This window comes from Dama dama, chromosome 27 (assembly GCF_033118175.1).
Source record: "Dama dama isolate Ldn47 chromosome 27, ASM3311817v1, whole genome shotgun sequence".
In the NCBI taxonomy this organism is placed as follows: domain Eukaryota; kingdom Metazoa; phylum Chordata; class Mammalia; order Artiodactyla; family Cervidae; genus Dama; species Dama dama.
This window is the reverse complement of record NC_083707.1, coordinates 48,759,215-48,773,390: the sequence shown is the minus strand read 5'-3', so window position 1 is coordinate 48,773,390 and position 14,176 is coordinate 48,759,215. Positions and strand designations below refer to the sequence as shown.

Genomic DNA, 14,176 nt, shown 5'->3' with positions numbered 1-14,176 from the left:
CAACAGATTCGGGACATTTCTGTTTTTTGGTGTGGTTTATTTTTAAACCCACTTGTAGTTTGGGTTGAGCTGGAAAGCAGGACATACCAAGGGAGGGAAGGTGGTCGTTGCACGAGCAGGGTTCTGCCGCAGTTTTGGCGGGAAGCCCCCCGGCCCCCTGCTCTGGGGAGGTAGGACCCGTCGCCAGGCTCCCAGCTGGCTCGGGCGAGGCAGGCAGCCCTTGTACGCCAGTGTCCCGAGCAGAGGAGGAGAGTTTTCTCTGATCTGTGTCCTCAGAGGCCCAGCCTGCGGTTTCCCAACAGAGTGTCGGCAGCTGAGGGACAGGACTTCGCGGACAGGCCGGACAGTCTGTCGGGACGAGGAACACTGGCCGGCTTCTGATGCCAGATAAGAGCCTGGGGCTTGGCGTCTGTGCGGCCCCTCGGGGCTGCTCCTGCGGCGGCCTGGCTGTCTGGGCCCCCGCCCCTCGCAGCTGCCCAGGGCGTGATCAGAGCGGTACGTTTCCCACACCCCCCCCTCCCCATCCATCAGAGAAAATAAAATAAAAAATAAAAATTAGAATAAATACCGACTCGGCCCACATTTACATTTACACGGATGGACAGGACGATCCCCAAACCTTAAAGGTGTACAGACAGGATAAGGAAGGACGAGCAGACGAAGAGTGGGTTTGGGGGTGCACACCCGCTGGGGAGGGTGGTGGGAGCTCCCGCCTTGTCCAAGGGAGGCTGGGGGTGGGGGGGGTGCCTTCTCGGGGCTGCGGCCCCAGAGCTCAGGCAGAGCCATGAGGCCCGTGGGAGCAGGACTGTGGCGAGCAGGCCAGCTGCCTGGGAGGAAAACCATGACTGCCCCGTCTTGACTGGCAGGAGAGACAGGACGCGCGTCGGGATGGTGGGACCTCGCCTCCTCAGAGCTGAGGGAGCCACAGGCGAGGAGGGAAAACCACACAAGCCTTAGAAGAGCACTGAGTCCTCAGAGGACTATCCAACACCCGGTTTAGCCTCCCATCAAATACATTCAGAGGTCAACTCGGACACGGCCTCCCTGTCAGCCGGGGGGTCTGGCCTGGGGAGGGGGGCGGAGGTCTGAGGGCACCCCTGTCTGCCCCCGAGTTCCTAAGTAGTCTCCCATGAGAAGCTGCCTCAGACCTCAGAGTTTAGCCTTTACTGTTATTTCCTTAAAAAAAAAAAAAAAAAATTTTTTTTTGGAACGTTTTCCTTCCACGTCTGAAAAAGTAGCAGCAACCTGCATTTAGAAAAACAGCTTCGACGGTTATGTGGATCAGCCAGGAAGCGCTCTCAAGCAATGGAATCAACTAAGCGAATCATATATGTCTGGAGGCCACGGCAACACGACACGTAATTAAAAATATATTTATATATGTGTACATATTTATATCTCACTCCTCCCCACTCTGGTCCTGACAGTCAAGGAGGGGCTGGCCCTGAGGCAAGACCGCCAAGGCAGGCTGTCGGGAGGAAGGGGCCATAGGAGGGTGGTGCCCGAGCTGTTACCTTGCCCGGCCATCCAGGGAATGTCACCCCCGAGTGCACGGTGTCTGGGGCCCCTTCAGGAAGCCTGCTCTCTGAGCCCAAGGCTGGGGTGGGAGACCCCCTCTTCTGCCTCCTCCACTTTCAGCCTCACTTGTAGGCTTCAGCCTTCTTCCAGGGTCCTGCTTCCTTCTCAGTAGATGCACTCATGTAGACATACACACACACACATTCACATGCACACTCACACACACACACACCCCCCCACCCCACTTGAGGGAAGCAGGGCCTTCCTTCAGCCCAGGTGCGAATCTCGGAGGGCGGCCAGGGAGCGGCTGCTTGCTGGGCTGGGGGCTGCTTGACCCTGTGGGGCCATGATTTCCTTGATGCCTCTCTGAGCATCCTGATGTCAGCCCAGCTCTTCCCTCAAGGGCTCCCGTGGGGCCTCTGGTGTCCCTGGGCCCAGGCTGAGCCAAAAGGTGCAGGAAAGGCAGTGAAGAGAAGATGGAGGAGCTTGGGAGGAAGGGGAAGGGGGCGGAGAAGGCAGAAGTGGGGCAGTGTGGGCTCCTTGGCAGAGGCCACTGACCCCTTCCAGGTAAACTGTGCCCCTCCCCTTGTTCCCCAACAGGCTCTTCCTGGGGGATTGGCAGGCAGGTGGCGACTGATGGGATGGATACGCCAGGGGGTACAGAGGAAGCCGCTCCCCACCCCCACCCGCCTGCTCTGCCAGACTCAACAAAGGGACATTTCCTCCAGCCTGATCAGACCAGTCAGCCAGGGGCGGGGGTTCAAGGTGACCCAGGCCTCAACAGAAGAACAACTGAGGACCCTGCTGGGCTCAAGCCGCCTTCTAGGGCCTCATGGAAATAGGGGCTCCAGACCAGGAGTGGGGCTGTGTAGACACACCAGAGATGACCCGAAGCCAGCCTCCCAAGGCCCACCCCTCATCCTCCTCCCCAGCCGTCAGAGAAGGGGCTGCCCCCAGGATTTGGCCCCTCCAAGCATCCCCAGCCTTGATGCCAGCCTGGAAAGCGGGTGGCTTGCTGGGATCCCCTGATAGTCCTGCTCATGACTCAGCAAACACACCCCTCCCAACAGCCTTGGGGCACTAGTGCCCAGAGATCTCCCCACCCCGGGGCACAGACCACAGCTGAGGACTCAGCTCATTGAGTTAGTCCTAGGGAACGAGGTGTCCCCGTCTCCCCTGTATCTCCCCATCCAGGGAGAGCTTGAGAAAACACCTCTGTGTGTGGCATGGGGAAGCATCACTGAGCTTTCCGGTTTTTAATTCGCTAGCCTCTTTCCGAGCCCGGTTCACTCCCAGGCCCCAGGCCAGGACGGGTTTAATGCTCTCCCAGTGGCGACAGGATCGGCCCTTTGAGGGAGGAAGCTAGAAACGGAGAACAGAGAAGCCAGGGGAGAAGCCAGGGGCCGAGAAGCACAGGGTTCCAGCGGGGACCCCTGCAGGGGCAGAAGTTTCCAATTACCCTAATTGGCTACTGGCAAGCTGTCTGTGGCTAGGATCCTTCCAGAGGGGGGCCGGGTTTGATCTCCCACTAATCAGGGGGTTCTCGCGGGGCTGTCTGTGTGATCACATTGCGGGGCCCTCGGCACTGAGAGAGGAGACTTCAAAGCAGCTGACTTTTGAAAACAGTAAAACACAATAAAACAAAAGAGTGCAAGCAGAACGGCAAACTCCGTCTCCCCTCGAGGCCCCCCGGCCCCCTGTGGGCCTGCAGCTCAGGGTCGCGGGGCGGGGGGGAGGGGTGGATGGGGTGGTGGGGGCGCTGAGGGAGGAGGCTGGAAGGTGGGAGGGCGGAACGTGAAGGTTAGAGGAGATCGCCCCTGTCCCCCAGCCCGCCGGCCGCGCGGACAAAGGCCGTCAATTAGGGGCGGCTGGTGGGGACTGTGCCTGCCTTTGTCCTCCCGGACATCTGCTACATGTCGCCTGCTGCCAGTTGGCGACTGTGGCTGACAGCGCGCGGGAACAATGCAAGCCCGTCTCCGACCCACTTTTTCCAGCCTTCTGAGGTCCTTTCTGACCCAAGCTGTACCCCAGCATGCGGGCTGCCACGGCCTCTGAGGGGATGAACCCCTGCACGCAGCACAGCCCGGCGGGGGGGAGTTGGGGGGACGCCTTGCATGGGAGGGGGCGAGGAGGAGGAGGGCCGGGCCACCGTGGAGAAGACACATGCTGCCCTTACTAGTGCGAGCTGCCGCATGCTCGGGCTGGGGGGCTCATTGGATGGGGGGCCGCTCCTCCCAGGGCTTCGGTCCCTTCCCCGTCTGGCTCCAGACTGGCCGCCGGCTCTGCCTGCCTTCCTCCCCACGCCTCTCTCCCGCCAGGGCCACCCCTGTCTTCCCGCCTGTCCATCTGGCTCTGAGCACCAGGGCCCCAGCTGCCCTGCGGGCTGCCCGCCAGGCCCCTGAGCTGTCAGGCGGTCAGTTTCTGGATGGTTCTGTTGTAGTACTGCGTGATGGGGGGCGTCAGGGGGTTCCAGCTGTTGGCGTGTAGCTCGATGACCTCCAGCAGCAGGGACCGGGTCAGCATGGACTCCGAGGGGCACAGCATCTTGTCGCGGGCGCTGGCCAGGAGCTCAGCCATCATCTCGGGCAACTGCTCCTCCAGCAGTCGGCCTGTGCTCTGCAACTGCGGGCAGAGAAGTGGGGTTAGGACGCGGGCTGGACCCCGAAAGGACTCCTGCTCTGTCCATCTCGGTGAGGGATGCTTGCTAGGCAGGCAGGGACAGGAAATCGCTGGATTATTCCAGGAAGGTGCGGGGGCCCAGGGCTCTTTGTCCCAGGACAGAGGGATGCAGAGGGTGGAGGGTGGAGACAGCCAGTGTGAGAGCCCACCTTTAACACCCAATCTGCAGGAGGAATGAGAGGAGTCAGGATATTGCCTGCTGTCCAGGGCTGTGAAGAGTCCTCACCAGGAACATGATGCTTCTACCTTCATCCACTTGCCTCCCTTCTTACAGGAAGCCTTCCCTGACCACCGCCCGCACCCTCAGTGGCTATGTGACCTGCTTCCTTCGAGGGTGACCAGGTGGCCCCACGTTAACCTTCTCTAGCTAGGACATCTCTCTGGAAACGAACTTGGTCGTTGTTACGCGCCGTGTGTCCATGTGGAACCCAGGAGCACGGATGAGGTCTCCTGTTCCTCTCCTCCTCCTCTCTGGCCCCGCCATCCCCACAACCGACCTCTACCCACACTAACGACACGAAAGGGAGGAAACAGGATCTGGGGCAGAAGGCCTGCCAGAGGGCCTGCCCCCCAGAGAGGCCCCTGATGGTCTTGAAAAGCCCTTGGAGTTAGGAGGAGCCCGGATCTTCTGGATCAGACCGCCCTGCAGGCAGCCCCTGGAATCCAAGTCCCCGTCCCCGCCCCACCCCTGCCTCAGCCCACCCATTTCTCAGGGCTCTGCCTTCTTCCCCAAACCTTCCTTGAACATCCTGGCATAACCTGACCTCTCCCCTAACTCCTCGGAGATGTGAGCTCTGTACCCACATGTATTCTCCACATTGCCTCATCCACTCCCGCCTGTGAGCGAGCTCTCTATCCGCAGCCAGACCACAAGCTGCCTGGAGGCCAGGGTCATGCCTTCCCCTCCTCTCTCATCTCCCCTGCCTGGAGCCCCATGCAGGGTGTCCAGCTGGGGCCCTGGCATGTCCCGGGTGTGGGCTCTGGAAGCCCCTGCCCTCACCAGACTTCCCTCTGAATGGCCCTGGGCTGTTTTCTTGTCTTTTTTTCTATATGGCTTGTGCAATCTTAGTCCCTCGGCCAGGGATCAAACCGGTGCCCTTAGTAGTGAAAGCGCAGAGTCCTGACCACTGGACCAGCAGGGAGGTCCCCTTGGGTTGTTTTCTGAGGGCACAGCTTTGCGCCTGTAACTGAGCAAGAACTCGGACAGCAGCCGCCACACCTTGCCAACAGGGGTGGGACTTCCCATGGGGGCAGCTTGGAAATGGGCAGTGCAACCTGGGGGTTCAACCTCAGCACCTCCCCTCTAACCCCCCTGCCACCAAAGCCAGGGGAGATACCCAGGGGCAGGGCATCACTTGGGATCTTCTAAGTCATTTATGTGCTGCACCTGGCTGAGAAGGAGGTGGTCTTGGGGGCAGAGGGAAGGTCAACGAGGCTAGTACCCCATCCTTCTCGCCAGAGAATCAGCGGTTCTATCCCCTGCAGTGGACGGAACCCTGGGTCCACTCGGGAAGTCGTCTCCCACTACCAGCCCCGGACTTGTGGACCCCTCCAATGGTCCTTGGGCCCCCCACACTGTTAAGCTGAGAGGGATGGGTCTGAGGTGAGAGAGGTCTAAGCCACACCGCTTACCTCCATTGAGCAGCACAGGACGGCATCTTCCTTCACATCCTGAGATTGCAAGAGCTGGAAGAGAGGGGCAGAGAACAAGCAGTGAGGGCGCTGTTTTGCTCCCAGCCCCCTGCAGCCTGGAACAAGCATCTCCCGGGGGTGCCAGGCCAGACAGACAGCCCACGAAGGCTGAAGGGCAGCAGGAGCACTGCTCCAGGAAGCAGTGATTTCTCTGATGGGACTGGAGCAGCCGGAGGACAGCCGTGGTCACAGAGCATGGATACTTCGGCCAGGTCAGAAGGCCTGCCTACAGGCCCTGGCACAGCAAGGCTACAGGAGGATTTGAAGGTGGTGGCAGGCGTGCTGGGGTCACTGGTTGTGAACAGCTGGTCAGCAAAAATGAAATTCGTGCAAAGATTTCCTGATCAGTGAGAGGGGCTCAGCTACAGTCTCAAGGTGCTCCTGGACCCCGGCTACCGGAGGACTTCCAGAAATCACAGTGCTCTTCCCTATGGGCCCGGCACCGTCAGCCTGCAAAAACCACACACACCATTCCAGACTGGAACTGCTGGAATTGCTTCCTGACCAAGGCCATGGCCAGGCTGCTCAGCGCTGGGACTGGTCGCCCTTGATCCAGGCTCCCCTCTACCTGCCACGCTGCATTCTCTCAATCTCTCTCTCTCTTTTTAAATTGAACTAAAACTCAGTCACAGCAGGTTCAAAATTTCTAAGCATACAATTCAGTGGCTTTTAGTAGGTTCACAAGGTTGCCCAACCATCACCACTAACTCGAGAACTTTTTCATGGTCTCCAAAAGAAACCCAAACCCATTAGCTGTCAGGCCTCTTCCCACCCCCATCCCCTGACAACCCCTAACGTCCTTCATCTCCATAAATTTACCTCTTCTGGATATTTTATGCAGTGGAATCATATACTATGTGTTCTTTTGTGATTAATTTCTTCCACTAACAATGCTTTTAGAGTATGTTGTAGCACGTGTCAGTTCTTCATTCCTTTTTGTGATTGGAAGATAGGACACTGTAGGGTGTATGTGATATTACACCACATTTTCTTTGTCCATCCATCAGTTGACCGACATTTAGGCTGTTTCTACTTTTTGGTTCCCATGAACAACACAGCTATGAACACTTGTGTATGAGCATTTGTGTGGACATGTGTTTCCATCTCTCTTAGGTCCATCCATGGGAGTGGAATTGCTGGGTCATATGGTAATTCCATATTCAGCTTTCTGAGAACCTGACAAACTGTTGACAGTGGATGTGCTATTTTACACACCCTCCAGCAGGGTCTAGAGTTCTGATTTTTCCATATCCTCACCAATATTTGCTGTTTTCAGCCCCTTTCCCCATTTTACCTTGAACCCCCAGTAAAAATTCCCTTCAGGCACAGCTTTACAGAAACTCTGTCATCTTCTTCTCCCTGAGTCCCATGGACCACTTCTTTGGCGGGTCCCTCTGCCGGTAATGCTTCTCCTCTCGGCCCTTAAATACATCTCTACCCCAACTCCACCACACTCACCATCCCATCCACCAGATCATCTAGGTGATTTTTTCACCTGCTGGAACCCTCCATCGCCACACTTCGCACCCTTCAAGGCCCGGGTCACGTACCGACTTTCCCTGGAGCCTGTGCATCACCCCAGCATGGTGCCCACTCCTGCTTCTCACTCCCAAGCCTCCCGGCTCTCCCACCACTCCGCATCCCACACAAGGAGCAAGACATTTCCAAGGTGAACTGCGGCTTCCTGAGGGCAGGGCAGTGTGACGTTCATCTCGGCTGCCCTGTGACACCCAGCACAGCTCCTGGCAACAGCAGGGCTTCGCCAAATGTGGGTCAATGTGATTTATGCATTGCCTTTGTTTTAAAGGAAGGGGAGGAGAGTAAGCGGAGAGTACAAGAGGAAGGCACTTAGGGTCAGCTTCCTCATCCACCGACGGAGCATTGGAGTCAAGGTTTCTGGTCTGGGGCACGACGTGGTCAAGAAGCGTGAAATGACACTCTACCCGGGGACTGTTCCCACTACAGGCTTGGAATCCAAACTCCGCACACTCACCTTCCCTTCCCCCTTCTCCTGTCACATCACAGCCATACGCACCCAGTGCAGGACCAACCCCGGCAGAGGACACAAGCATTCACATCAGGGGGCTGACGATGCATTTACTAAAGGTCAGATGAGTCCCGGGGATGGCTCAGTGTGGGCTGCAGTGACCAGAGTCATTCTCAGGGACCAGACCTCCTTCCAGTGTGTCTCTGTGGAAGAACCGGGCAAGAACGGGTCCCACAGCAGACACGCCGAAAAGAAAATCATTTGGGGAGGAAGGAGCAGAGGTGGGTCTCACGCTGCTCAAAAGATGAGCCAGTGGAGAGCCAGGGACAATCCAGAAAGGTAACAGTGTGGGCCCCACAGTGACAGTGGTGGATGGCCCTTGATGGGCACGCCTGCTGGCGCTCTGCTGACTCTGGGGTTTGTGCTCTTGCACCCAGGAATTCTCAGCCACCACCAATCCGCAGAACATCCTTCCTCACTTTACTCGGGGCTCAGCCCCGCCATGGCCTCATCCGCCAGGGATTCCCTGATCAGCTTGCGTGTAAGTGACCCTGCCGTTCACCCCCTGGCTTACTTTGCTCCCTGGCACCTCTCACCCCTGACACATGACCTACTCCTTTGCCTGGCATCTCCCCCAAGAGAAGGCAGGCTCAGGAGGGCAGGGCCTATGTGGTCCACTCTCTCCCCAGCGTGGACACACAGCAAGCACTGGAAGCATTTGTTAACACATGTGCCTTGAGTGGCAGGGACAAAACCCACCTGGCCGGGAGAGTCTGCAAGTGGGGAGGGACTAACTTGAGAGGCGGCCCCCGGGCAGCTGACCCCGGTACACACCTTGAAATGGCAGCCCTGGGCGGGACGTGGACACCCCCACCCCACAGACTTCTCCTGCCAGAGAGGACATGGCACGAAGTTATAATCACGACGTCTGCAAATATATAGTGTTTGCGGAAACAGAAGTTGGTAGAACTCTCTAGATGGCAATTTGGGGATAACTAGCTCAGTCGGTAAAGAATCTGCCTGCAGTGCAGGAGACCCAGGTTTGATCCTTGGGTTGGGAAGATTCCCCTGGTGAAGGAAATGGCAACCCACTCCAGTATCCTTGCCTGGAAAATCTCATGGACAGAGGAGCCTGGTGGGCTGCAGTCGATGGGGTCGCAAAGAGTCAGGTACGACTGAGCGACTAACACTTACTTACTTACACTTATCAACATGACAAGTGTAGAAACCCTCTGACCGGTGATACCACTTCCAGGAATTTATCCTACACATGCCCCACCCGCATACGCTCCATGAGCTGGACGGAAGGTTTTTTTGGTTTCACTTTTGCAAATAGCTTGAATGGCCACCAACAAGGGGACTGGTTCAATAATGATGTTTGGGGCTTCCCTGGTGGCCCAGTGGTGAAGAATCCACCTGCCAGTGCAGGAGATGCAGGTTCTGTCCCTGGTCTGGGAAGACGCCACATGCTGTGGAGCAACGAAGCCCGTGTGCTGCAATACTGAGCCCACGGGCTGCAGCTGCTGAAGCCTGCGCCCCCTTAGAGCCTGTGTCCCACGACGAGAGAAGCCACCGCAATGAGAAGCCCCTGCACTGCAACGAAGGACAGCCCCTGCTCACCGCGACTAGAGAAAAGCCCGCGCAGCAACCAAGATCCAGCACAGCCAAAACTGAATAAATTAAATAATAATTTTAAAAATTGATGTGTTTGCCCAGAGGAGTACTCTGAAGCACACAGCTGTCTTCCACTATGCGCCTCCCCACCGCCACACACACACACTGGTGTCTGCTCCTGGAGTCTTCTTGCCTCCTAGGGTTGCAGACCTTCATGGGGAGCCAAGGGACACTTGCAGTGAGACAGTGCCTGGGGGTCCTGGGGGTCACACTAGGAAGGGCCTCCCTCATCTAGAAAACCCAGGAGCCCAGAGTGAAGACCAGGAAGCAGGTACGGAGGCAGCTCACCTTGCGGCAGGTGTACCCGAGTCCGGCGTCCAACCCAGCCTGCTCTTGGGGAGCGGGCAGGGCTGGTTCCAGGACTCGGGGGGTCCTGTCTAGGACCGAATGGGGGTTGGGGTTGGGGGAAGGTTGGCCTAGCCCCATTTACTCTGCACGGAACACAAGGACAGATATTAAGAGAACTCTCTGAGGTTTGTTGGGACTTTGCCCTGATGGTAACTTTGCTCCCGCATAGGTTTCCCACAGTGCTTAGCAGGGAGAATCCTTAAGTTAAAAATGGCTGGGAGAAATCACAAGAAAGGGGGAAAGTGGGGTGTCTGGGGGGTGGATGGGAACTCCCAGAGACACAGTGGGTGCTGGCAGCTGGCTGGGGATGAGGGGAGCTGGTAGAACTGGGAGCTTGTGGGAAGGAAGAAACAGTCCTGCTTTGGATGCACCGAGCATGTTGGCGAAGGAAACCGCAACCCACTCCAGTATTCTTGCCTGGAAAATTCCATGGACAGAGGAGCCTGGCGGGCTACGGTCCACACTGTTGCAAAGAGTTGGACATGACTGAGTGCAGCACAGCATGTAGGCTGACACCTAGGAGGTGCTCAGGCGTGCCTGTCATGGGGAATTGAGATGAACCTGGGCTCACGTTCGGTCCTGAGATCAGTTTCTTAGGAGTTCTGGGGCTTCGGGACAAGGGAGATTAACAAGGGAAATACTAAGAGTTGGGGCCGGATGGGTACTGAGTGCTCTGAAATGGGGCTGTTTGTCCCTCCAAGTGGTCCTCTGACTTCTGGCTGCATGGACAGCCTCGTGGAGCTTCCACGTTCCTGCCAGTTGAGCACTTAGCCTGGACGAGCAAGCATCTCCTCTTTCCTTCTACGGCCCGAGGCCTGGCCGCCCTCCACCTGCTTCCGCGTGCAGGTTCAGAGCTGCAGAGTGGGCCCAGGGCTTCCTGTTCTTCCTTTCTGCCCCTCATTGCTGTGACTAGACCACATCCTTCCCTCTGCACACCCAGGCTCCCTCCCTGGGGGGCCCGGGACTCCTGGCTGCCAGGGTTGGGGACAGACTCAGGGTAGGGGTGCTTGGGCAGGGCTGTGGGCGAGCTCTCACCCCAGAGCCTCTCCTCCAACCTTATCTTTCACTGGTGGCTTGGGAAAGTCTGTGTTCAGCCAAGAATCACATTGAGTGATAGGCCCTCTCGCAAACAGCCTGCTGGGTTTTCTCAAGGAAGTGGGGGGAGGCCCCGGGGGCTTTCGCTGTACTTTTCCTCTGCAGTTGCTGAGATGCAGGGTTCGGGACCGGAATGGGTGCTGCAGACCACGTCTCGCTCTCCCCCAGACACTATCTCGGCCTCTTCACTGCCAGTTTTTGGAGGCGGACCCTTGGAGCCTTTGAGTGGAAGGGCTGCAGAGAGGACATCCCCCCAGCATCCCTCTGATAGGCTCCAGTGCCTCTGCGTGATCGATGACTTCTCACGAAACCATCTTTCTTTCTTTTTTTAATATAATTTTGTTTCTTTATGTCTGTGATGGGCCTTGGTTGCTGCTCAGGCTTTTCTCTAATTGCGGTGTGCAGAGGCCTCTCCCCATTTGCAGTGCACAGGCTTCTCCCTGCAGTGGCTTCTCTGGTTGGGGAACACGGACTCTGGGTGCACAGACTGTGGCATATGGGCTCAGCAGTCGTGGTTCCCGGGCTCGAGATCACAGGCTCAGTAGCTGTGGTACACGGGCTAGTTGCTCTTCGGCACGTGGGATCTCCCCGGATCAGGGATCGAACCCATATCTCCGGCACTGGCAGGTGGATTCTGTACCCGTAAGCCACCCGGGAAGCCCCAAAGGACAGCTGGCTTTTAGATGAATGAATCGCTGCTGTACACTGAGGGGGCCAACTCTGTGGTCGATGAGTGTTCTATTAGGGATCTTCGGGAGACAATGCTTATTTGGCTCCCAAGACGAGTCTCAAAGAGTAGTGGCAACTCGAAGAGATCCTAGTCCACCCGAGTTCACAACAGCATTATTCACAATAGGCAAGAGGTGGGAGCAACCCAAGAGTCCCTTGACACATGAATGGATAAACAAAATGTGGTCCATCCATATAATGGAGTGTTATTCAGCCTTAACAAGGAAGGAAATCCTATCACATGCTGTGATATGGACGAGCCTTGAAGACATTACACTGAGTGAAATAAGCCAGTCACAGAAGGACAAATATTATATAATGATAATAATAACCAAGTCGCTCAGTCATGTCTGACTCTTTGCGAACCCATGGACTATATATATAATCCATGGAGTTCTCCAGGCCAGAATACTGGAGTGGGTAGCCTTTCCCTTCTTCAGGGGATCTTCCCAACCCAGGGATGGAACCCAGGTCTCCCGCATTGCAGGCGGATTCCTTACCAGCCGAGCCATCAGGGAAGCCCAAATATTGTAGGATTCACTTATATGAGGGACCTGGAACACATTCATAGAGATGGGAAGCAAAATGGTGGCGGCCAGGGACTGGGGGAGAGGGAAGAGGGAGTTGGTGTCTAATGCACGGAGTTTCAGTTTTGCAAGATGAGAACATTCTGGAGATGCTGGTGGTGGCACAACAACGTAAATGTACTTAATGCCCCTGAACTGTACACTTACAAACGGCTAAAATGGTCAGCCTTACGTTCCTGTTGTTTAGTCGCTAAGTCACGCCCGACTCTTTTGCAACCCCATGGATTGTGGCCTACCAGCCTCCTCTGTCCATGGGATTCTCCAGGCAAGAATACTAGAGTGGGTTGCCATTTCCTTTTCCAAGGAATCTTTCTGACACAGGGATCGAATCTGCATCACCTGCATTGGCAGGGGGGTTCTTTACCACTGAGCCACCTGGGAAACCCATGTTCTTTTTTAACTACAATTTAAAAACGGCTTGAAAACTGAGGGCAGTGAGTAGGTAGGTACTCTTTGGTGGGTAGGCCATTCTCTGCCTGGACAAGACTGTCCCTTTGCCTTGCTATCGCTCACTGGAAGAAAATCTTTATGGATCGGAGGGGGCTGCCAACATGGGGGCTGAAGGCCCGGGGTGGGGGCGGTCGGGGGAGCAGCGCCCACTCATCAATGTCTCTGGCAGAGAAAGGGGTGTGGGCGGGCCGGGGCAGGCAAACCACCCGCACCCTCCAACAGCGAAATGTGTTTCTTGGATGAGAATCCAAGGCAATTGTGCGAGCCCACACAGTGTTTGTTCGGAAGCTAATGCATTCCTGTCCTATTGTCTCCGCCGGAGACTTGTTGTGGGCACACCCATCATATCCTCCCTCGGGGAGAGGCCAAGGTGCTTAGAGTCAGGCTGTGGGAGGCCCCACAGCAAAGGGAGAAAGGCAGCCTGGTGAGAGCATTGCAGAGTACCCGGGGGAAGGTTCCCAGGGCAGGGCCACGCTGCCCAAGGCATGCCCAGGATGCAGCCAGGCCTGGGGTGCTACCCCGTGGGGAAGGAGGGTGTGGATGGAGGGAGCCTGGGGCTGTCTTCCTGTGCAGGAGGAGAGCAAGCGCTGGTGATCAGAACTTCTTCCAGCCCACCCTGAACACGTCAGCTCACCCACAGCACAGTCCCAGCCTTAACAGAACAGACCCAAGTAGCCTAGTGCAGCCACACTAAAAGCTCAGCCAGACCCCGCCTGCAGGAGCCCCTCTTGACTCAAGGGTGGGCGGGGAGCAGCAACAGAGTGGCCAAAGAGAGGGGAGTTCAGAGCACATGTGATCGGTTGGTTTGCTGGGGAACAAACCCAGAGCTCTGATTGGTTGGCTAGGCCTACAGAAGTATGGTAGCAGGATACCCGGCAAACCTGGAAGAAGTCTTGGGAAGAGGAGAGAGAAAAAGAAGAGGCCTGAGTGGGAGGTACAGGTCTCCAGCTGCCGAGGAAGCACAGTGACAGGCATGCGCCTTGACAGTGGAGAGATGGGGGGAGGGACAAGAATGAGGCTGAGCTGGAGGAGACGGACGGCCCCGACGAGTGGCACGCGGTCTAGAATGGTGGCCGCGGTGAGCAGCTGCCCAGGGCCACCTACTTGCATCTCAGGAGCGCCCTCAGGTTTGTATTAGGGCATCTCTACCTTGTGCCTCTGCTGGACCTGGACTTGCATCTGCAGCTGAGTCTAGAGGACAGCTCCTGACAGTGACCCTGAATCATCAAGAAGAGCCTCAATTATGTCTGGGTCTCTTCGGGCAGGCAGGGAAGTAGATAATCTGTCCATAAAAATCTGTCATCAAAAAACATGCAGCAGGTTTGGAGTCAGAAGACCTGCTATTCACGAAGAGTAACCCCAGGCATGTCAATTAGTCACTCTGCACTTCAGTTTCCTCACTTGAGAATGGGGCTAA

At 56.7% G+C, this 14,176-nt stretch overlaps 1 protein-coding gene across 5 annotated transcripts in view; it reads right to left on the bottom strand.

Annotated features, from left to right (window-relative positions):
* Positions 1-1,180: 1,180 nt before the first annotated feature.
* The window catches only part of CTIF (cap binding complex dependent translation initiation factor), a 315,713-nt gene continuing 302,717 nt past the window's right edge, over positions 1,181-14,176 (bottom strand). For all 5 annotated transcript variants that reach the window (XM_061131334.1, XM_061131335.1, XM_061131333.1 and 2 more), the window contains 2 exons: positions 5,830-5,883; positions 1,181-4,140 (listed from right to left, as the gene is read on the bottom strand). In XM_061131334.1, coding sequence (XP_060987317.1) covers positions 3,925-4,140; positions 5,830-5,883 — 270 coding nt within the window. In that variant the 3' untranslated portion in view covers positions 1,181-3,924. The remainder of the gene's footprint in view (positions 4,141-5,829; positions 5,884-14,176) is intronic.